Genomic DNA, 24,156 nt, shown 5'->3' on the forward strand with positions numbered 1-24,156 from the left:
TTTATGACATTTATAACTTTATCACTTTTTCCATATCTTTTCTTTTTTGGTTGTTTTTTTTCTGCAGCGTTTATCCCACATGACGTGTATCAAAATACAAACAATAAATAAATAAATGAACCTTGTCGTCTGTGTAAGCCTCTGGTTCCTGACCTCTCGGGACACCAAAGAGTTTTTGTACAGCTGAATTTTCTGCAGTTTTTTACTGTGTGAAACTAAACTAAACTAAACTAAATGAATATTTTTTGTTTTTACTATTTCTGGCTGTGAGGACTGATCTTATTTTGGGGATTTGAAAACGTGCCCTCAACACGTTTGGAAGACAGCCCCTTTTGTTTTTTTAATACTCACTTTTTGGTATCACAATTTATTTTAAATTTTCTTAGAGCTGTTTCCCTCCTTCAGATTAGATTTTTTTTCAGTATGTATTTTGTTAACAAGTGCAAATATAAGAAATTCAAGCCTATATTATAAAAACGTGATTTTATTTTTTATTCTATAACAGCAGTTTTTACATTCCCACATCACACAAACATTTACTAACACACAAAACTACTGACCAGCATTTCTACAAAAAACGACCCATTCAGACACATTCAATCATCCAAAAGTGACATGAACACGTGCATACAAAAAGATATTTAACAGAATTAAACTCGTGAACAAACGTGGTTTGTCTTTCGTGTGCAAACACAACCAGCACGTCAGGTCGCTCGAAAAAAAGCTGCAAAAAGTTCAACTTCAGAGACGCTGCAGTGAGCTGAGAGCTCCACAGTGATGTCATGACGGAAACAATGTTAAAAAACCACTCCCCTTTAAAATAATAATAATAATGATAAACAATTAAGAGAAATTCTGTGAGACTGATGTGCATTATTGTAAAATTTAAAAAACAGATGAGAAACCATCTGACGACAAGACAAAGACATTTTTAAATAACTCACTTGTTTACATTTTATAACGAGTTCAACTGACGCTAAATTAAAGTCGGGCTGCGCTGAGTTTGCTGCATTCAGACGCCTTTTAATCGCATTTAAATCTGAGAAAACCGGTTTGATTTCTTTCAGCGACACTGGAAAAACAGAATGAGCAACTTCGCATGACCACAAAAGCAAAACATCTGTCAAAGGTGACGAGGAAATTATCCGAAAATTATCCGAAAAAAAAGAGGGGGAGAGAAACAATTATAAAAATAAATAAAGAAAATTATATCTAAAAATTATTCTGACTGAATATTTAAACTTAAGTAACAGAAAAAATCCATTATTTATGTTTGTATCAAAAATTGTGAAAATGTAAAGAAAACTAGATTAATAATTCTCTTAACTGTACATTTTAAATTATGTTACAGAAAGTTTATTTACTTTTTAGTAATTTTTTAATGTTGTTTCTTGTCTTTTTTCTCATTTTCAGGTAACTTTCATGTGACTTTTTACTAATTTCTTTCAAAGTTTTGGAACTTTCCTATAAACTATATTTTTATTTTTTGAAGAGAAATTACTTTGCTCAATTTTCTCAGAGTTCAAAAGGTCAACCTGTTGAAACTTGAGAAAATTGATGATTTCTCGCACAGGGAAAAGAAAGTGTGGAAAAAAGCAGCTTCAGACGCTGTTCAAAAGGGAAAGAAAAAAGTTTTAAAAATTTGGAGAAAATTACCTGAAAATAAAGATTAAAATACAATAACAACAACAAAAAAGGGAAAATTTTTTATTTCCCCTTTTTTTCAAAACTAGTCTTTAGGTCATTTTTTGTCACCCTTTCGTGCAGTTTGTGAGACATCTTTGTTTTGGGAAAGAAATCAAACTCATTTTCTCTGGTTTCAAAGGTCGAAATAGCTCCTGACAGACGTCTGGACGCAGCACTCGTTAAATTGGCTGCAGCAGCTTCAGCGGCGGAAACGTGCAGCTGTAACCTCGGACACGAAGATAAAATCACTGACGCTCAGAAATCGTTCACGTTCATCCACGTTTTCACTCATAGCAGCAGACTTTTCTAAAAGTCGTCGAGTCAGCAGGCGTGCGACGTCACTGAACGCCGCGCGCTTCCTGTTTAGTAGTACGGGCCGCTGTTCTCGTACCCCGCGTAGCTCGGCCAGTCTGGGAAGATCCCGTGCGAGCAGGTGGGGCTGCCGTAGCGGTCGAAATGAATCCCGAAGTCGAAGGAGTCCGTGTGGCGTCTGCAGGCGTCCTGCTGGCTCCTCCTCGTGGACGACCACACGATGCGGTAGTTGCTCCCCTGGTTGCTGTCCCAGTGCTCGCGCCCGTCCACCTCGTAACAGACGGCGAACTCGACGCGTTCGTGCGGCGGTAGCTGCTCGGGCAGAGGCACGGTGAAGGAGAAGGTGTCGCTGTACGAGCTGGGGTACGTGTTCTTCACGTACTCGCAGTCCACGTCCGAGTGGCTCCTCCAGCTGTCGAACGTCACCCGCAGCTTCACCGACTTCTCGAAGGACACGTTTTTGACCTTGACGGTTCCCGCCAACGCCTTCTCCTTCAGCATGCAGTGCTCCAGACACACCAGGTTCGTCTCCAGGCTCTGGCGGAAGTGCAGGTAGTCCGAGGACGGCTGCGTGAAGTCCAGCACCAGCTTGTCCTCCTCGGCCGGCAGAGACGGCGCCGAGCTGAGCGTGACCTGGATGTTGACGGGGACGTCGATGGGGTCGCTGAACTGCGAGAAGACCTTGACTTTGGTCAGAGACAGGCCGCGGTGGTCGGCGAACGTCACCTGCTTCTTGGCTTTCCCGGAGTCTCTCCTGGGGGGCGGCCCGTCGGCGGGCGGCGTCTGGTCCACGCAGGGCGGCGGGAACCTCAGGCAGGAGCTCAGAGCAGGTTTGAATGTTTGAGGACGCGTCCTGTAGACGAACTCCTCGGTGGGCAGGCACAGAGGCAGAGCCATGTCCATCGGCATGATGGGCTGCAGACGACACGCCGACAGAGCGCTGAAACAGGAAAAGGAGACGTGTTTGATATCAGGCCGCCGTGACGTCTCGCAAAAACTTTTGGCCATTTCTACAGAAAACATTTTGCTGATTTTTTTTATGACAAGTGAGAAAATAAAATCTGGTGATTGTTTTCCGAGTCTGACCTCGTGTGTTTTCTCTCCTGTGTTTGTGACTTAAGAGCAGGTGAAAAAAACTCTTTAATATTAAGTTTTTCCGTCGTTCTGTCATCAAAAAATAAATATTCAACCATCAACATGAGCAAAACGATTTAAAACGAGTCAGAAAAAACGGTTTCACTCATCAGTCGCGGGCCCGGGCTGCCATACGACGGGATAAACGAGAAAGATTCGCCTTTTTGAATTCTCCCTGTGGAGTCACTGATAATCTAATGAACATTTTGTAGGAGGAGTTTTCATTAAAAATTAAAGCATTTAGAGATTTCGTAACACGATTCTTCCACAGAACTAAACTGCATCCAGGGTGCATTTCTTAAACAATGCTGTGACTCACATTCAGACACCAGATCAGGACCGGGGGGCTCAGAGACGCTGCCCGTCCTTTTCCACATAAAAGTCTCTAACAGAATATTAACGATGACGCATCAAATCACACATCACTGAGAATTTTATCAAAATCCTGCAGGTGAGAGTGAAGACAGAATCTCTTTGTTTTCGTGTTTTTAACGTCTCGTTACTCCTCATTCTGATAAACTGAAAAAAAAGATTTCAATTTGCCGAATTTCTCCAAAATCTCTGAACCGGTGACTAAGTACATGCACTCAAGTACTTAAGTACAAATTTAAGGTACTTTATCTTTGAGTATTTAAATAGTGGTATATAAGTGCTATCTAGTTTTATTATTAATATTATCATTTTCTTGTTGTTTCTGTTATTAATCTCTTCTTTTTATTCAAGTTTACTCCACTACATTTCTGAGGGAAATATTTTTCTTTTTACTTTGCTATTTTTATCTGAAAGGTTTAGTTACTTTAAAAGTTAAGATTCATTCATTTATGTAAAAAAAAAAGTACAGCTGAAATGATGAGTCAGTTAATCAATTTGCTGATCGACAGAAAATTAATTGACAAATATTTTGAGAAACATTTAAGACATTTTTTGTTCTTTCTCTTTTTAAAATAGTTTTGAGTTTGTTTTTTGTGTGTGTTTTTAATTTCCTGAATTTGGTACTTTGACAATTATTTTAATTAACACTCTAATCACATTTCTTTCTTTTTTTCAGTTGTTTTGAGATTTTTTGGGGTGTTTTTTATATTTCCTGAATTGGATAATTTGACAGTTATTTTAATGAATGAACACTTAAGTCATTTTCTTTTTTTTTTTTGTTTTCTCCTTTATTTGAAAAGCTTTGAGTTGTTTTGGTTATTTTATTTTTCTGAATTGTTTGGCTGTTATTTGTGTTTTTCTTTTGTCTGAATTGGGAAATTTTACTTTTCATACTTTAAGCACGTTTTAATTTAACTGTAGTAGCATTTGTAATACAGGACTTTCACTTTATAAAGAGTATTTTCAAAATGTGGTATAAGTACTTTTACTTAAGTAAAGGAACTGAAAACTGCATCCATCATTGCTCTGCACTGTAAAAACTGTTAGCGGATTCGTTTAAAATTGCTTAATTACCATAATTATGATCACAGCTGATAACAAATACTAGTTCATTTGTTCCAACTAAGTTTTACACATTATCTAAACAAAATCTAAAGATTTATTAATTACTTTATTCAAGAACACACGCTTTAAGTTAATTACTCAGAAAAAAATAAAGCTGTTCCAACTATTAATTTTTTACATTATTTAAAAGTTATTTTAAAGTGTTAAGTGAAACGAGCGGCTGTAGAAACCGAACACACCCCCTCTGCACAGAGTCCTGTCTGCACCTTCAGTCCTGCTGTGCACCTTTTTACACCTGGACCCAACGTCACTCACGCGGTGTATAATATCGATTTTTAATTGTTTAATATTTAACTGTTTAGATAATAAACGCAGAAATGAAACAAGCTCGAAGTGAAAATCTCTCAGTGATTAAAGCTCCTGACCTAATTTCAGTACACACACACACACATCGAGCAGTAGCAGTTACCTGTAAAAACACACCTGGATCCTGTACTCACCTGGAGCGGCTCGTGCGAACCATCGGCCGGTTGTCCTCCGGTATCGGTATCGTCACGCGGCGGCTCCGCGGTCCGGTCGAATCATCGCGGCGCTTTGATGTTGAGCGTTGTGGTCGCGAGCTCGTCTCTCTCACCCTCTAAACTTGTTGCACATTTTTCTCTCCGAGACCAAACCCATGCCGGGTTCACGTGAACACCTGCGCGCAGCCAATCACAGACCGCGCTGACGGAGTGATCGACGTGACGGCAGCGTCCGGAGCGCCACCCTGACCGGCGCGGAGCCTCCCTGATCCCGCCCCCCGTCTCAGCAGACAGGTTTCATTTGTCCTGTGACAGGTATGGAAGCTCCATTCTGTCAAAAATGTCACTCACTCTACCTTGATTTTTTTTCTTACTGATGGGTTATGTTCATTAGTTCACCACTGTCACTCTCAAAAATGTAATTAACTGAACTTAATTAAAATTAATTATTTAAAAAAACTTATGGAAGCTCATTTATGTCAAAAATGTCACTCAGCCTACCTTTTTATTTAACTTACTTTGTTTTGTTTTTAATGTATGGCTTGTGCTCATTTGTAGGCTACACATTAGTTTACCTCTGTAAGCCTCAAAATTTTAAGTTAATTGAAAATGATTGTTGAAAAAATGATGGAAGCTCAACTGTGTTAAAAATGCCACTCTGTCTGTTGTTAATGTTTTTTTTTTTAAAATGTTACTTCATGGCTGATGCTAATTTGTACACAGTAGTTTACTATTTTGTGTGAAAAAGTGAAAATTTTGACTTAATCAAAACTGATTATTCAATAAAATATGGAAACTCATTTTGGTCAAAAACAGTAAGTCTACTATAATTATTTTTACATATACTCATGATTTGACTTGGTTAAATTTTTCATTTATAAATTGGCTGTCTCAAAATTAGTATTTTTTAAATCTGACTTTTTCCCCACACATTTTTTATTTTATTTTATTTTATTTTTTATTATTGTTTTTAATATTAATTCTGCATCACAGTTTTTTCTTCTATTTCTGGTGGAAATGGGCCTATATTGTATTAAACTATTCGATTTTGATAAATATATTTTAAAGTCATAGAGAAATGCTGCTGTCGAAGAGACAATCCATAGAAATAATTTAATATTACGACAACAAATCCCAAATCTCTCGTAACAGGAACTGTGATGTTGGGAGTAAATTTAGCTGCAGGAGTCTGCTGGAACGACTTCTCCGCTCTCACATTTCAAATTCCACTCAGCCTCACATTTACAACTACACAAGCTTTTTCACCCAACTTTATCCAAACAAATAAACAACAGAAAATAATATATGTAGTTTTTGATTCTTTGTACCATAAAGAGATAACTTAAAAACACTGAATGCTTCCACAGTCACCGCTGATCGAGGTGATATTGATATTTTCACTTGCTGCAGCTGGCAAATGTTTTCCAAAAGACTTCTGGCACCGAAATGTTTGTCGTGCCACCAGTCACATTTGGGATCAGTCAACAATTGCGGTCAGCTGATAAATTCCAGAGTCCATAACTGTGTCCCAATTCAGGAGTCCAGTGGACAGAGCTGCAGGGAGGTGAACCTCCTCCTGCTCGTCCTCCACAGAGACGACCTGTCCTCACAAACAGCTGACAGCATGTAAACAGTCGCAGAGTTCTGGGACAACCGAGGGAACAGAGCGAGCTGAAACAGAGCTGTCCAACAGCCCGCTCCAGCGTGGACATGTCCAACAGCCTGCTCCACAGCCCGCTCCAGCGTGGACATGTCCAACAGCCTGCTCCAGCGTGGACATGTCCTACAGCCCACTCCAGCGTGGACATGTCCAACAGCCCGCTCCACAGCCCGCTCCAGCGTGGACATGTCCAACAGCCCGCTCCAGCGCGCAGACTTGTCCGACAACAAGATTTCTTGCAAAATATCTTAATGATTGATGAATTACTGGAGTCATTTTTCACAGACTGATCCCCCAGAGTGACAACGTTGTTGTGTCTCATATTTAAAAATCAGATAAATAAATGTATTGGATCAGTTGTGATTGAAGGCGTCTGATGTCTGGAGGTTTGTTCCTCTGTCTTTGCTGCTCTTCTATTATATTTATTTTTCAGCTTGGTGACCTGGATGACCTGATGACCCCGAGGGCCCCGCAGGGTTTTCAGCTCGGTCACAGAGTATTTTGGTCTGAAGCTGCTGAGACAGATTTTACAGACGGGCAGCTCGAAACTACGGAAGAGCATTAGGGCCAGACAGAAAAAATCCTTTTGAGAGGAAAAAAAAAGTCGAAATGTCGAGAATAATCTTGAAATGAAAAGTCGAAATGTTTAGAAATCTGCTTTATCAAATCACCAGAAAATGAAGGCGTTATCAACAAAAAAATTGGTTTCTTTTTCTCGAGATATCAAGATAAATAAACCTGTTATCACGAGAAAACCAGCTTGTGTTTTCCGGAGTTTAACGAGAAAAATATGTTGGTTTCAACTTTTGCTTCAGTAAATAAATGTTGCCCTGTGGTCATGCTACAGCAACAGTCTGGGATATGTCAGTGTGTGAGTTGTAGCTGCTGACAGTGGGATATGTCAGTGTGTGAGTGTAGCTGGCTGACAGTCTGGGATTTGTCAGTGTGTGAGTGTAGCTGCTGACAGTCTGGGATATGTCAGTGATCAGCAGCTACATTGACTGTGACAGGTCACCTAGTGGAAATAGAATGTATTTCCTCCATATGCCAAATATGGTCAAAATGACCTCATCAGGTGGAAAATAGTCAAAATGACAAATTCAGAGTCAAAAGCCCAGAATGACACCCAGAAATAATACAAGTCCTGTTTTTCTGCTCTGATGGCTGTGGGATCAAAAAAATGTCAGTTTGAATGGGTTTCAATGGAGCATTTTTGGACCTGAACAGTCTGAATGTAACTATTTAGTTTCCACAGTGTATTTTAGACTTATTGTAGGAGCTGAGCTGCAAATTCACTGATTACACTCAAATACACAATCTGGACTACATTTAGGACACATGCATCAACACACACACAGTTATCACAACAGGAAGAAGAAAAGAGACGAAAATGAGACAAACAAAGAAAGTCACATCTTGCAGCGTTGACCATCAGGTTATGTAATTGCATCGGTCAAAAAAAGTCTTATTTTGGCCTCTGTGGACCAAAGTAAAAGCAGCCTGCTGAGTTTTTGCGCCTCTGATCATGGTAAATATTTGTTCAGTGACGAAAAACTGAGCGATGAAGTCCAACAGGAGGAGACGCAGAGGGTTTTATGTGAAGTTATACATGCAGTCTCCCCGTCCCAGATAGGGACTCTGTTCCTGGACTGCAACCGCCGTATAAAGTGACCTAAAATCTGTTTCCTAATCAGCGGGACAGAAAGCTCTGCAGCGGCGCAGATAAATGTGATAAATGAATGAATGAAGGAAGGTCAGGTCACAGCTGCACACTGTGTTTCAGCTGCGTCCGAACGCCCTGAAACATCTGGTGACCTGAAGGCGAGTGATATATCACCGGAACCTGGATGAGGACCGAACACTGACACACAGTCAGTGATATGACCATTACTACATGCAACCTGCGAAGAACCTGTAAAAAGGATCATTGTGGACACTTTGGAGGTGCTTAACCCTTTTTGAACCCAGAGCAGGTTCAGTTTTGACAGCTTGCCCACCCCCAAAAGAGAGGCAAAGCAAACTTAAGAAATGCCTTCATAAAAATGAACAATATTGATTTAAAAATAACCAACCAGAAAAAGACCCTTAACCTGCACAGGTATAGAAAAAGTAAAATACAAACACCCCCCAATGACTAAACAAAAACACAAAACAAAAAACATCAAGTGTTAAAATTGCCAATTGCATGTTGCCTATATGTATATATATATAGAGAGAAACAGAAGAAGGAGCATTTATAGTAGGTACATAGTGTACAGTGTGTGTGGTTTTTGTTACGACTGGCTCAAATTTCACACCATAAGAGAAGACACACACCAGGTATGGATGCAAAAAAAACCATTTATCTACAAAAGAAAAATCAAAGAAAAATAACACCAAACACAGAAATGGTGTCAGGGAGTCAGAGAGAATGAGCAGTCACACTGATTTAGGCTCTGCCATCAGCTGCTCTCAATCACTTATTAGTCCACTGATCAATACTGAGCTGCACCTAAAACAAAGAGTGGCACACATACACACACAGATCAGGAGAAAAAAAACAATGCTATAAACACACGTCCCCCGTAACCATTATAATATATTTATATATTCACTATATATCAGGCGTGTGTTTTGTTTGTAGTAGTTATTGTAGTAGTTATTTTTGTACTCCTGCGGGGAGCAGTAATACACGCTGCAGCGGCCATAAAAACAGGCCGGACGATTGCTAAACCACCGCGCATGCGCCTGGTCCTGCTCGCCGGGCTATGACGTCACCGTCCTGTCCTTCGAGCTCCTCCTGGTGAAGAGGACCCGGATGTGGCTGGTGTTGGCAGCTAGCTCTCCGGCAGCAGGAAACAGAGGATTTTTATGGCGAAACGGGGCTTAATATAACCGAACAGCGACCCGGAGAGTTTACCGACCGTCTTAGCTTCACCTCGGAGCGGCTGAAAACACAGAGTTTAATCACGGTAAGACGCCGCGCGGCTTTTTTTAGGCGGCTAACGGCAGCTAGCTGTCATGATTAGCTGTCTGACGTTAGCCGTGCTGGTCTGGGCGGAGAGCAGTGATGACTGTTACCTGTCTGAGCGGTGTTTACCCTGAAATACAGGCGGATCTGAAGGGGTTAATATGATGAATCACCTGTAATGAAAGCGTTAACGTCCTGGTGTTTGACTCTGAGAGGCTGCTGCGTGAGTCCGGCTCATTTTAATGCGCAAATCTCACATCAGAAACCAGCTGTCAGCAATAATCACGTTATTATCGTTAAATTATTACATTATCACAGGCTGTGGGGGCAGTAATATTCACCTTTACTGCAGAAAAAATGCTAATAATACCACTGTGTGAAAATACTCCACCACGTGTAAAAATCCTGCATTTAAAGCCTTGATTAAATACAAATGTGTATCATCAAATGGACTTACCTCTGTGACACCATCAGTTGTGTTTTTGTGCTGTTGTCAGACACCTTTAACACACGTTAAACCTGAGAAAAATGATTTGATATCTCTCATGGAAAACACAGCAGAAACAGGCATTAAGACCCTTAACAGAAATGCAGGGCTCAATGCAAAAGATGACTAAAGAGTGACAATAAACTGAAATTATCAAATAAAAAAGGAAAAATGCCCACAGTAACAATTCTTCTAATTAAATTATAACATAGAAAATATATAAATGTGTTCTTTCTGAAGTCTTTTGGACAGACATTTTGGTTTCGGGATTTTTTTCAGGTAATTGTCTTGTAACTTTATTACTAATTTCTTGCTTATTGACAATTTCTTGTTAAGCTGCTCGTTGCCTTCTTCACACTTTTTTTTGTGTGTGAAAGAGATCACGTGAAAGGGATAAAGTAAAAGTCAGCATGATGCAGTAAAAAAATGTTTTCCTTCCTTCCTTCTTCTTTCTAATGTTTTTTGTCATTTTTCAGCTATAGATGTTTCAGGTTTTGCACATTTTAACTTTTTTATACACTGTTTTTATTTATGAGAAATTTATGAGATTTATGAGATTTTTTTTCACAAGATTAAAGAGTCATGCATTTGCAAGAAAAAAAAATCAATATTTCAAAACCTCAAAAGATTAAACATGTAAATGTAGGAGAAAAAACTCACAAATTTACAAGAATAAACTGTTATAGTAAAAATGGCAAGCAAAAAGAGAATGAGATTGATGAGTTATACATGTGCGAGAAAAAGAACTGAAAGTCTCCAAGATTAAAGTTATAAATTTATAGTTTGAGAATAAAATATTCTGTAACTGTACGAGAAAAAAACTCATAAATTTAGTCGAAACTCAGGCTGCTGGTGTCACTGTTGCGGTTTTAAATGTGCAGCCGGCCTTCATTCCTCAGTGAAATCTCTGTGCAGCTTCTCCAGGTCACTGATCACAGGCATTGTGCGTCTCAATAGCAAATATTTAAAGACATTTGTTTTCCCCGCTGGACGACACAAAGAGCCTTTTCACGGTTCAGTCAGCGGGCAGAGTCCCGTGTCTTTAATAAAAGCTCTAATTATCATCGCGCAGGCAGAGCCGCAGTAATTGGACCAATAGGAGCTGTGTTTGTCTCATCATCATCATCATCGTCGTCAGTGCAGTCAGCCAGGGTTTCACAAGCAATCATGTTGTATTGTATTGTTGTATTATTTTGATGGGATTTTGCCATTAACCCTTTGAAACCTGAATCGACATCAGTTGTCTTGTTCTGTGTTGATCTGACATTCAAAGGCATTAGACCCCTGAGAAGTTACCCAAAAGTTTCAAGAAAATGACCTGTAAATAAGCCAAAAAAAAAAAGAAGAAGAAGAATTCTGTACATAAATATACAATTGCAATAATTATGATTTATAATAATTAGGATTTCATATTGTTTATTAAGACAATTTTATTCAAGAAATTTAAATCACCAATTAACAGATACTTTCTCCAGTCTGATGCATGAGTTGAGACTGATTTTTTCTTTACTGTTTTTTTTCCTTTTTCTAAACTGACAATCTGAACATTTACAAAACATCAGGTAAAAGGTACAGCACAGGAAACCAAAAAACCCCAAACAAAACATTACGACAACAACAAGCAAACAATATGAGTTAGATTTTTTTATGGGTCCTGATGATGCAGGATGACATCACCAAAACTGTCCAGTCGGTGCCTCCCCTGTCCGTCTGGGTGTTTTCGTGGTTCAGTAAGCGTGTTGAACTGGACTCCGGGTGTCTTTCAGGTTTCCTGTGGGCTGCTGAGCGGAGCGCGGCGGGATGAGCGGAGCGGCTCTGGGCATCGAGATCGTGGTGGTGTTTTTCCTGGCGCTGTTCCTGCTGCACCGCTATGGAGACTTCAAGAAGCAGCAGCGCATGGTGCTGTTCGGCACGCTGCTGGCCTGGTACCTGTGCTTCCTCATCGTCTTTATTTTACCCCTGGACGTCAGCACGGTCAGTACAAATGCAGACGCCGCGTGTCTGTCCCTCAGCGTCATGGGACTCTGTAGAAACCTTTATTGTGTCCTTACAGACCATCTACAAGCAGTGTAAGATAGACCACGAGAAGCACGCCGCTGCACCCACCGTCAGCCTCCTACCATCCAATCACAGCGCAGCTAACACCTCTGTCACGCCCACCAAGAGGTGAGTTTTAAAAGTTATTAAATTAGTACTGCGTTTTCCTCTTCCGGCAGACTCAATGCACAGAGTCATTGTTTTGTTTTAGCATGAAATGATCCCAAATGTATGCGGTATAATAACTGTAATTTTTATACCACGGTGTACCTTTAAACTGGTATACCGCTGCAGCGGCAGGTCGTGGTCAGATTGATCAGAGCCGATCGCATTAGATCAATAGATTTAGCTGCTGCAGAGATAAGTAAAAGCAAACTTTCTGCTGCTTGAGGTGTTCACGTTTTCCATGTGAATGCAGCCTGCTTCATGTAAAGCAGGTAAAAACAATACATAATACTAAAACTTCATGAATAAGTATAGTTTCACTTTTACCACGCTTGGTGCTCTGCTGCTCCGTCTGTGCCCAGAGTACGCTCTGCTGCGAGAGGGATGCAGCTCCAAAAACTAGCTGCATCTTTCTGCAGATGGAAATAACAGAATGAGTGGGAAACCTACAGCTCAGACCTAATTTTCCTCTTCTCTGCGACAGCGTCCCGCAGCCGTGCTACAAGCCGTGGAGCTACATCCCTGATGGCATCATGCCCGTGTTCTGGCGAGTGGTGTACTGGACGTCCCAGTGTCTCACATGGTCCGTATGATGACCACATGATGAGGTTTGTGGTGTTAAAGCCGTTACCGTACTGATGTGTCTCTGTTTTCAGGTTGCTGCTGCCCTTCATGCAGTCCTACGCCCGCTCTGGAGGCTTCTCCATCACCGGGAAAATAAAAACCGCTCTCATAGAGAACGCCATTTACTACGGCACCTACCTGCTCATCTTCGGCTCTCTGCTCATATACGTGGCCGTTCATCCCGAGTTGCACCTGTCCTGGTGAGTGGACGGAGAGGACGGAGATCGTCCCCATTGTTTTTTTGTTTGTTTTTTTGTTTAGTTCTCGCAGAGAAAGGCCTTTAGTCCGAAATTAATTACAAAAAAAGATGGAAGTTGAGACCTGCTACTGAGGGTGGAGGAGAGTGACACTCAGTTTACTGTGTGCCAAATCTGGCCCCCGGTAGGGTCCCTGGTGGCCCCCCAACCATTTTTTATTTCACAATAAAAATGAAGTGATTGACTGGGGATTGTTTTCGTGCTTTTAGTCTCCATGAGGTGTCAGAGAGCATAAAACAGCATCAAAATAGAGCTTGTTGATCAAAAAAAGAGCCAGTGGACGATCCCCCACACCCCCGACAGAGGACACAGCTCCTAAAATACAAAGAAAATAAAAAGAATTCCCCTAAAATTTCCCTAAAATTTTCTAAAATCCTACAAACATTCAAAAAAGGTCTTAAAATTAAAGACACTACAAGTCTCCTAAAATCAGAGAAATGTGCTAAAATCTTAGAAACGCCATAAAATCCTCAAAACTTTCTAAAATTTTAGAAATGTCCTCAAATTCCAGAAACGTCTTAAAATTTAAGAAACCTCCTAAAATCCCTTAAATGTCCTAAGATTCTGGGAACATGTATGGGGCTCCTGCAGCTGGCCCCTGGCCTCATTTTGGGAGAGTGGCCCCCCACTAAAGCCAGTCGGTTATCCCTGCTACAGGAGAAACTAAACTGTCCTCCTGTGTTCCTGTCCTCCTGTGGTCCTGTCCTCCTGTGGTCCTGTCCTCCTGTGTTCCTGTCCTCCTGTGTTCCTGTCGTCCTGTGGTTCTGTCCTCCTGTGTTCCTGTCCTCCTGTGGTCCTGTCCTCCTGTGGTCCTGTCCTGATGTGCTCCTGTCCTGATGTGCTCCTGTCCTCCTGTGGTTCTGTCCTCCTGTGTTCCTGTCCTCCTGTGGTCCTGTCCTCCTGTGGTTCTGTCCTCCTGTGTTCCTGTCCTCCTGTGTTCCTGTCCTCCTGTGTTCCTGTTCTTATGTGCTCCTGTCCTCCTGCTGCGTCTCAGGTACGAGCTGCAGACCATCGGGATCACGGCGGCGAACACCTGGGGCCTGTTCCTGCTGGTGCTGTTGCTCGGTTACGGTTTGGTGGAGATCCCGCGCTCTTATTGGAACGCCTCCCGACACGGACACCTCCTCATCAAGACCTACTTCAAGGCCGCCAAGCTGATGACGGAGAAGGCGGACGCAGAGGAGAACCTGGAGGACGTCATGGAGGTGGGCGGCAGACGGTAACTGTCACGATGTTTATGTCTTTTCGGTGTTTTTACTGTGACGTCTGTTTTTCTGCAGGAGGTGAGAAAAGTCAACGAGTCCATCAAATACAACCATCCTCTGAGGAAGTACATCGACACCATCCTCCGAAAAGTAAGAGCAACGTTTTAACACCAGCAGCGCTCAGTGTTGTGACTCACTGATCGGATTTATTGATGAGACGTGTCCCCTCAGTGTCCCGTGGATTACCAGGAGAAGATGGGCAGGAACATGGACGACTACGAGGACTTTGACGACAAACAAAACACTTACCCCAGTGAGAAGAGCCTGGTGAAGCTTCACAAACAGGTGAGACCGGTGCAGAGGGACAGAGGCTCGAAGCAGCTGGAGACCGTAAATATCAAATTTCCTGGCTAGGGGCCCCTTACACATTTCAAGGATTTTAGGGTCTTTCTCAGATTTGAGGACATTTCCAGGATTTTAGTACGTTTCTCATATTTTAGGCCATTTCTTTGATTTTAGGACATTTCTTGGATTTTAGGATGTTTCCTGTATTTTAGGATGTTTCTCGGCTTAAAAGGACATTTCTCAGATTTGAGCACATTTCTCTGATTTTAGAAGGTTATAGTATTTTAGGATGTTTCCAGGATTTTAAGATGTTTCTCAGATTTTAGGACATTTCTAGGATTCTTATTTGCCTCAAATTCATGGAAAAGCCCTGGAAATGTATTGGTAAAAGTGTATGAACCCCCGGGTGCCTGGTGGCTTAGTGGATAGAGCAGGTGCCCTATAAATAGAGGCTGTGTCCTCGCTGCAACCGCCGTGGGTTCGATTCCGGCCTCAGCCCTTTGCTGCATGTCACCCCCCCACCCCCCCACCCCCCTTCACGCTTGTGCTGTCCTATCGATTAAAGGCAAAAACGCCCCAAAGAAATATAAAAAAGTGCATGAACCCTGACAGAAAACAGTAGAGGACCTAAAGCGGAGCCTTGTGGCACACCACAGGTGAGATGAACAGCAGGAGGATCAAGACTGATCTGTGGCTGAGGACGGACTTTATCGGCAGTATTAGAGATGCCGACTGACATCTTGAAATTTAACAAAATGCAGTGGTCTGCCATATCAAAGGCAGCAATGAGGTTTCAGCTAAACCAGTATGGCCACCAGCTTTACTGTTTTATTTACCACAGTGAGATCTAAATCCAGATTACATTTTTATGAATGCTGTATAAATTTACCCCAGGTGAGTTTTCCAGGTACCGTGTGTGTGTTTTTGTGTCCAGGTGATCTACGCGGTCCAGAGACACAACAGGACTCGTGTCCAGTGGCAGATCCTCCTGCAGCAGGCCATCCACCTGGAGGATGTCGCCAAGAACGAGACCAGTTCAACCCACCAGTTTGTCCACAGCTTCCCGTCCTCCGAGCCAGCCGGGTGGTTCAGCAGATACGTGTACACACCGACTGTAGGTGGGTTGGACTTCCTGTCGCTGTCATTTCAGTTTTTAACATGAACACAGTTCAGTTAATAAGAAAAAGTGTAAAACTACGAACCAGAAATTCACAGAAGCCGTCTTCTTGTGCGTCAGACATCGCGTTAATTTGTCTTTGTCCTCGGTGTGTGTGTGTGTGTGTGTGTGTGCGTGCGTGTGCGTGCGTGTGTGCGCGCACGTGCACAGAGTGGTACTGGGAGTGTCTCCTGAAGCGCTGGTTTTATCGGCTGCTGTCGGTGGTCCTGACCCTGTTCAGCGTGGCCGTTGTCTGGTCCGAGTGCACCTTCTTCAGCACCCAGCCCGTCCTCTCCCTGTTCGCCGTCTTCATCCAGCTCGCTGAGAGGGACTACAACTACCTGTACATCGAGGTAACACACACACACACACACACACACACACACACACACACACACACACACACACACACACACACACACACACACACACAGTTCAGTATTCCCGTGTGTCTCTCACGGGTTTTTGCTGACTCCACTTGTCTCCACCAGATGGCGTGCTTCGTCACCATCTTCTTCCTGTGTACCTGCGTTTACTCCACCGTGTTTCGTATCCGGGTTTTTAACTACTACTACCTGGCCTCCCACCACCAGACCGACGCCTACAGCCTGCAGTTCAGCGGCATGTGAGTCACAGCAAGTTACACAACGACAAGTAACTTTAAATTTTAGTTTCCAGTTTCTGACTGAACTGTTTATGAAGTCAGTTTACAAAACAGTAAAAGACAGAAAAACATGTGAGTCAGAACTCATTAAAAATTAGAAGTAGAATTATACATGAAAGATAATACATGTAAATTACAATGAAATTTAAAAAATGAATTCGATCAAATTAATAAATTAAAATAATAAATTAAATGAATTTTAAAAAATAAGTGAAAACAGAATAAAATAAGATAAAGGCACCAATACAAAGATAATAACACACAAGTCAAACCAACAAAATAAGATAAAACAATAGATAAACCAATAAGTGAGTAAAAGAAAACGCACAGTTGAGTTAAAACAAATACATATATACATACATGTACAGAGACATCTCCAAAAAAAGTAACTTCAGAGCTTCACGAAAGAAAAAGAGCAGCCGACATAAATACAGACGGGGGAAGAATTTAACGCTGTAAAATAGAGTTAAATAAAAATAAAAGTGGATGATAAATGACACAAAGGTGGGACTGAACAGGTGAGCTGCTTTTAAAACAACTCAATTATTTAAAAAAAAATAGATGAAAGAAGAGGAAGAAAAATGAGGAAGAGGAACAGAAAATGAATCTGCCTAAATCACATACGTAACGCTGAGCTGCACAGACGGAGGTCACTTTGGCGGCTTCAGCTGAGAGCTGACGGCCGTCTGTGTGACAGGAAGTCAGATAATAAATGGTGTTTGATGCAGACTGTTGAACCTGCAGGTTGTTCTGTCGTCTGACGCCTCCTCTCTGTCTCAACTTCCTGGGTTTGATCCACATGGACACGGCCATCTCCCACCAGGACAAGGAGCCGACTGCGTACACGTCTGTGAGTCACCGTCACACTGAGACACGCTGAGACACGCTGAGACACGCTGAGACACACTGAGACACTCTGAGACATGCTGAGACACGCTGAGACACGCTGAGACACACTGAAACACTCTGAGACATGCTGAGACACTCTGAAACACTCTGAGACACGCTGAAACACGCTGAGACATGCTGAGACACTCTGAGACACTCTGAAACACTCTGAGACACTCTGAGACACGCTGAGACACACTTAGACACGCTGAGACATGCTAAGACACGCTGAGACACACTGAGACACACTGAGACATGCTGAGACATGCTAAGACGCTGAGACACACTGAGACATGCTGAGACACACTGAGACACGCTGAGACACACTGAGACACACTGAGACACTCTGAAACACGCTGAAACGCTGGAACACGCTGAGGTGGTGACACACGGTGTTGAGCGGTCTGACTGCGTGTGTTTCAGATCATGGGATCGATGCGTGTCCTCTCTTTCATCGCTAACGGCTTCTACATCTATTACCCCATGCTGATCGTGATCCTCTGCATCGCCACCTACTTCAGGTCAGTTTCAGCACTCAGTGATGTTTTTCCCTCACGAGAACAGAAAAATGAAAAATGAAATAATCTAAAGTGCGTGTGTGTGTGTGTAGGTATATGTGTGTGTGTGTGTGTGTAGGTATATGCGTGTGTGTGTGTGTGTGTGTGTGTGTGTGTGTAGGTATGTGTGTGTGTGTGTGTGTAGGTATATGTGTGTTTATATGTACGTGCATATGTACATCCACATGTTAAAGACACAAAGTAATAAATAAAAAAGTAAATAATGCAAAAATAAAATATATAAAAGGAAAAATAAATGTGGAAATATATATGAAGATAATTGATGTATTTAGATCAACAGACTTCACAACAACAGATGTGAGTGTTTTTGTGTTCGGGGTGAAGTGGCGGTTTCAGCTCTGCGGCTGTGTGCTGCTGCTCACCGTCAGTCGCTGAGCTTTCCTGTTTATTTCTCTCCAGTTTGGGGACTCGCTGCCTGAACCTTCTGGGCTTCCAGCAGTTTGTGGGTGACAGCGAGATGACGTCGGACCTGATCGACGAGGGCAAGGAGCTGATCCGCCGCGGTAATGACGCTCTCAGTAACGCAGCGCGGCGGCGTGTTCAGCGCTGAGGATAACCTCTAAACATGTTTGTTTTTTACAGAGAAAAGGAAGCGGCAGAGGATTGAAGACGGGGAGAACCGACGCAGAGTGAGTAACCGTCAGGCTCCGAATAACCACGCACACTTTTATTTAACCCTCGAAAACCCAGAACGACATCACTTTTCTGTGCTGCTTTCAGACACCTTTCACAAATATTTGACTCTTTGAAACCTCTGCAAGCTGCTGATTTTTTGTTCTGAAAAAGACAATGAACAACTTGGCAAGAAATGTTTCGTAAATTAAAAAAAAAATTGAAAAATAAATTTAAAAGCTAGTGAAAAATCTCTTAAAGTAAACTAGATTTAATTAATCGGCTTGTTATTGTAAATTATTTTACACAGTTTTCTGTTTGTTTGTTCTATATTTAGTTAGTTATGCATTTTTAAAGTATTTTTTTGGTACTTTCTACAATTTTTTTTAGCGACTTTTAGGGTCATTTCTTCATTTGCCTTTTCCCCATATTTCCTGAAGAAATCAAGCCAGTTTTCTCACGTCTCAAAGAGCTTTAAAAACGAGTAAAAGAACCTTAAAATCTGCTCTGAAATTCAAACATACTTGTTTGTACTTTGAGGAATAATCTCTTTAATCAGACACCTGACGAAAGCTTTTAGAGGTCACATGATGAGTTTCACGGAGATCGCCTGTGTGCAGTCGACCTGCTGCTGTTTCACTGTCAGTGTGTGTGTGTGTGTGCGCGTGCAGGAGTGGAAGGAGCGTTATGGGAACCAGAGGGAGGACTACACGGCGAGGAACAGGAGCAGCCATGAGATGAAGGAGACCAGTTACTCCGACTCGGTGGCGCCCGCCAACAGCAGACGTGAGTCGTCACTTCAGCACGTCGCCAAACAAAAGGTGAATCTGACCTTTGTGTCGCGTAGAGAAATGACGCTGTGTGTGTTGAACAGAGGCGAAATATTCCCGCTCGGGGACTCGCTCAGAGAGGGACTGCATCGAGCTGCTGCAGGACGCCGAACCGTTAGACTTCAACGCCGACTCTCTGATGGACGACCCGCTGGACGCGGACTCGGGCAGGTAAACACGACTTCTTCCCTCCGTACCTACAAAAATCCACCTTTAAAGCAAGCATCACATTTTAGAGCGTCCTTTAATTGCAATCAAGTTTTCAGACTTTTCCAGCAGCCTTCAGTCTTTACAGGAAGTCACAGAAACACAAATCCTGTTAGATTTTATTCAGATTTATTAAAATCTCATCAGATCAGTTTGTTCAGTCTTCAGTTACTGTGACACAGTAACTGCACCTGTTACCCTCAAACCACAGAATTAAATCAAATGAATTCATTAAACTGATAAAGCCGACAGTCAGGGCTTCACCTCTGTACAGATGGTGTTTTAAGAAAAAAAATGTAATAGAAATAATGATGATGATAATAATAATAATAATAATAATGATAATGATGATGATGATGATGATGATGATGATGATCTTGCAGCGTTCATTCATAAAATGCAGTTCCAAGCTCTTTACATGAGAGACATTAAAACCTAACAATATATCGAAATACATTTATAAACATTAAAATATATAAAAAAGTTTAAAAAAGGATGAGTGAATGAATAAAAACCTAACTAAATAAGTAAATAAAAATGATACAAAATCAAATAAATAAAATCATTATAAAACACATAAATACTGTCAGTAAGTTAACAAATAGCTTCACATGTGAAAACAGTATAGAAATATATTTATAAACATCAAAAGTAATTAGAAAGAATCAGTGCGTAAATAAATGAATAAATACAAATATAATTAAATTAAACAAAATTAAATGTAAATAGAATCTGACGAAATTAATGGAAATAAAATAAAATCTGATTTTGCGCTCTGTGTGACACGTGTGTGTTTTCAGTTGTGTGTTTTGTATTTCTCAGACACGCAGGAGGACGATATCTGTCCATGTCGTCGTCTCGGAGCCGAATATTCGACGACGTCTGAAGGGGAGCCGATAACCGCACGCCGCCGTCAACAGGAAGTGAATGTATCACATGACCTCACCCTCCCAGCTCGCTGGCTGTCTCCTCTCCCGGGATGCATGGTAACTAAAAACAGTGACGTCTTCTGGAAATGTCTTTGCGTCACGGCTCTTCACGTCACGGCTCGGCTGTGGGCCAACGGAGGCGCCATGAAGGAATATTACGGTTACACAAACCCTCCCGAACTTCCTGTTTGAGCTGCATGTCGATTCGTCACTTTAACGAAAGGTTCAATGAAGGTCCACCGACTCCACTTTATTTATATTTTTATTCTCTAAGTGTTGTAGATTTATTTATTGATGTGTCAGGATAGAGACGTCATTGATTAACCTGATTTATAGCTGATCATCGGCTGCATCTGATTTAATTCTGATAGATATTGATCACATCTGATCAAATCCAATCATGGAAGAAGCAGCTCCCACACCGAAGCTAATAAAATATAATAATGAAATAAATTATATAATTAGAATCTAGTTTAATCTCTACTGAATATTTAATGTTGCAAAAAATAATTTAAAGAATTATCATATTTAAAGCATTGGGAGTATTTTACTTTGAAAACCATCCATCTGAATTTATGTGGTTTGAATTTTCCTCTGAGAAAAATATTCAGATGTAAAATGTGTTTTTTGCCCAAATTCAGTCATTTTCAGATCGTCTAAAAAAAAAAAAAAAAAAAAAAAATCAGTGTCTCAACTCATATGTAACAATCAACTAAATTCTGTAACAATCAACTAAATTTATCACCAAGGAATATTTAATTTTATAAAAATAATTAGATAATGCATTATACTGAAAGCATCTAAGTAGTTTGAATTTCCCTCTTAGAAAAAAAAATCAGACGGAATTTTTAGCATTTTTTTGCTTAAATTCAGTCATTTTAAAATCAACTTTGAAAAAAAATATCCACATCAGTGGTAGTCGTGGCCGAAGGTGTTTTGTTTTCCGGTTTTCCGTCTCAGTCTTGTAGAGGCGACATCTGAAGGACGACTTGAGGCAATTTCTTCAAATTTGGCACAAACATCCATTTAGACTGAACGTCACTGAGCACATTCCTGACGGGATTTTAGAAAAAGTCAAATTATTGTGTTAGTTTGACTAAAACTGGACTGAAAAGGTAAAGCGGCTTTATTTGTAGATAACACTTCATACAGCGGACATTTCAAAGTGCTTTACGGAGCAATAAAATAGAAATCATAATAAAGGATACAGAATTACAATAAATGTAAAGACAGAATATATAAAAGGTAACAATAATTACCAAATATTTAAAAAAATAAAAATTAAAAAATCACTGTTAAAAATGGCAAAAATTAAATCCATGTGAACATGTTCGTCTGACTGAAATCAGACTACATTTTAATTTCTCAGAATCGCACAAATACACCCAGATAATGCCGTTGGATGTCGATTTATCCGATCATGTTTGCGCCGCAGTCTGACTTTTAACTGTCCGAGGCGTTGTGAGCGCTCCCAGTCGCCGCCGCAAACCGGAAAGTCAAACAGCATAAATTCATAGACGAAAGCCAGAAAACCAAAATTTAATTTTCTTAATTGTGAACTTCTATAGATATCAACCACATATTGTAAACTCAGACAGGTGGCTTTCAAAATAAGATAACTTCAGTGGTGTTTATATTTAGAAGTGATTAAATGTCAGTAACAATCAGCTGCTTATTAGATTATTAATAGTTTAGTTATTATTTGCCTCCACACTCCTTAGTGTCAGTTAAAGAGCGCAAGTTTTGAGTTTGGAAACGATTATTGTGATCTCATCTGAAGCTGTTTTTTATTTTCTGCTCGAATGGTTCCAGATGTGCCATTTTTTAAAATAATTTAAAATAACCTCACACTGAAAATGTTTCTCTCAGCCCTCCGTGATCTGTAAATACAAACTAAGACGGACAGAAGTGACCTTTAAAGGACCATACCAGTGTGTTTGTTTGCACAACTTATTTAACCCTTTGAAACCTGGATCAACACCAGTCTTCACAAATGTTTAAACCTTTAAATGTGAGCAATTTAATTTCTTTTGAAAACATGGGGGAAAAAAACAATGAGCAACTTTGCAAATTGCAAGAAAGAAATTAGGAAAAGTTGATATGAAAATAAACAGAAAATCAGTTTAAAAAAAACAATAAAATGAAAAACCACATGAACAATTAAACAAACAGAAATAAATTTGTGAATTAAATGAAGACAAAAAAGAGCGAAATACACAGAGAAATAGTTAGAAAATAATTATTAGATAATGATTCTTTATTATATTTATATTTTAAGTGAATTATTTTCATTTTAGCATTTTTTAACCTTTTTCTTTTTTGTGTGTTATAATTTTTGGCTAATTTTTCTTGTATTTTTTTTGCATTAATTCTTTGGGTCGTTTCTTGTGTAGTTGTTGATTGCCTTCCTCCCATGTTTTTTAAAAGATTAAGCCAGTTTGCTCAGGTTTGGAGGGGTTAGTCTTTGCATCTCGGCTGATGTGTGTTTAAAGCTGTAGAGTTTAATAATGTGTTTGTCACAGTTTCTTTCCATTCAGTTCACCGCAGTGTGAATTCAGCTTGAAGGAACAGTTCAACATTTCGGTAAATCCTCTTCGTCTGTACCGTAAACATGAAGCTACAGCCAGGAGCTGGTTAGCGTAGCTTAGCATAAAGACTGTAAACGGATGGGAACGGCTAGCCTGGCTCTGTCCGAAGCCACGTTGGCCTCGGGAAATGTTACGGGCCACGTTTGAATCACCGTAAACGTGTTGAGGCGGTTCCAGGTGTGGCCCTTTACATGTTTCAGCGTTTTGGTGCAGATGAAGAGATCCTGCTGGCGGGTTCGGCTCACGAGGAGGAAACTGACCTGAGAACAGCGACTGTAAGTGTAAATATGTACGATATGACCTTTTTGTACTACACGGGCTGATTATTGATCCCCTGAAGGTGAGACTTTGTATTTATTGTGTTTCCTGCAGCCTCCTCCTCCTCACACTGTACGTTTCCTGATCTGCTGATGATGTTTTTTGTTCTCTGTATTTATTGATCTCAGCACAGAGTCGATATTTAACTCGTTGATCTCTGTTGTAGTGAATTATTAGGAGAAAAACATGATGTGTGTGTTACTCTGCTGCCAGTGTTGTGTCAATAAATATGATCATAGTGTTTCTGACTCTGTGGTCTCTTCATTATCAGCCTGCTGTTTCACAGGTGCTGCTTGGCCACTGGGAAGTCTGGGATTCTCCCAATAACAGCAGCAGCCTGGAACAGAAACTGAAAGCACCCCGGCTGCAAGGGTTAATATCTCACACTCATTTAACGTGGATAGAAAAAGGAAATCAGCGGCGGATGGTGCAGAGAAAGTGCTGAAAAAAATGCTTTGTTGGTTTATGCTGCACAGATATTTATTTAAAGGTCCAATGAGTAGGATTTATCATATATTATACAGCATTTGTATAGTTACAAAAAACCTGTAAAAGTTATGGAATTT

The 24,156-nt window shown here is 40.8% G+C and overlaps 3 protein-coding genes across 3 annotated transcripts in view; 2 read left to right on the plus strand and 1 right to left on the minus strand.

Moving 5' to 3' along the window:
• Nucleotides 1–1,700: 1,700 nt before the first annotated feature.
• Nucleotides 1,701–5,218, minus strand: ppp1r3b (protein phosphatase 1, regulatory subunit 3B). Its single transcript, XM_042508699.1, has 2 exons — nucleotides 5,070–5,218; nucleotides 1,701–2,938 (listed from the first exon to the last, which is right to left on the minus strand). Exons 1-2 carry the CDS (start codon nucleotides 5,090–5,092, stop codon nucleotides 2,050–2,052), a joined length of 912 nt encoding a protein of 303 aa, XP_042364633.1. The 5' UTR covers nucleotides 5,093–5,218; the 3' UTR covers nucleotides 1,701–2,049.
• A 4,330-nt stretch (nucleotides 5,219–9,548) lies between these two features.
• On the plus strand, nucleotides 9,549–22,689 carry LOC121959874 (G-protein coupled receptor-associated protein LMBRD2B). The gene is made up of 18 exons (XM_042509399.1): nucleotides 9,549–9,701; nucleotides 11,954–12,161; nucleotides 12,241–12,353; nucleotides 12,874–12,972; nucleotides 13,046–13,213; nucleotides 14,265–14,475; nucleotides 14,551–14,625; nucleotides 14,707–14,820; nucleotides 15,755–15,938; nucleotides 16,148–16,329; nucleotides 16,468–16,601; nucleotides 17,385–17,490; nucleotides 17,952–18,049; nucleotides 18,506–18,609; nucleotides 18,689–18,735; nucleotides 19,390–19,504; nucleotides 19,593–19,719; nucleotides 20,578–22,689. The coding sequence occupies exons 2-18, from the start codon at nucleotides 11,988–11,990 to the stop codon at nucleotides 20,639–20,641; spliced, it is 2,115 nt and encodes a 704-aa protein (XP_042365333.1). The 5' UTR covers nucleotides 9,549–9,701; nucleotides 11,954–11,987; the 3' UTR covers nucleotides 20,642–22,689.
• A 606-nt stretch (nucleotides 22,690–23,295) lies between these two features.
• The window catches only part of LOC121960119 (fibroblast growth factor receptor 1-A-like), a 10,178-nt gene continuing 9,317 nt past the window's right edge, over nucleotides 23,296–24,156 (plus strand). Inside the window, exon 1 of the mRNA XM_042509721.1 lies at nucleotides 23,296–23,317. Coding sequence (XP_042365655.1) covers nucleotides 23,296–23,317 — 22 coding nt within the window. The remainder of the gene's footprint in view (nucleotides 23,318–24,156) is intronic.

The sequence above is a fragment of the Plectropomus leopardus genome, chromosome 20, assembly GCF_008729295.1.
Source record: "Plectropomus leopardus isolate mb chromosome 20, YSFRI_Pleo_2.0, whole genome shotgun sequence".
In the NCBI taxonomy this organism is placed as follows: Eukaryota; Metazoa; Chordata; class Actinopteri; order Perciformes; family Serranidae; genus Plectropomus; species Plectropomus leopardus.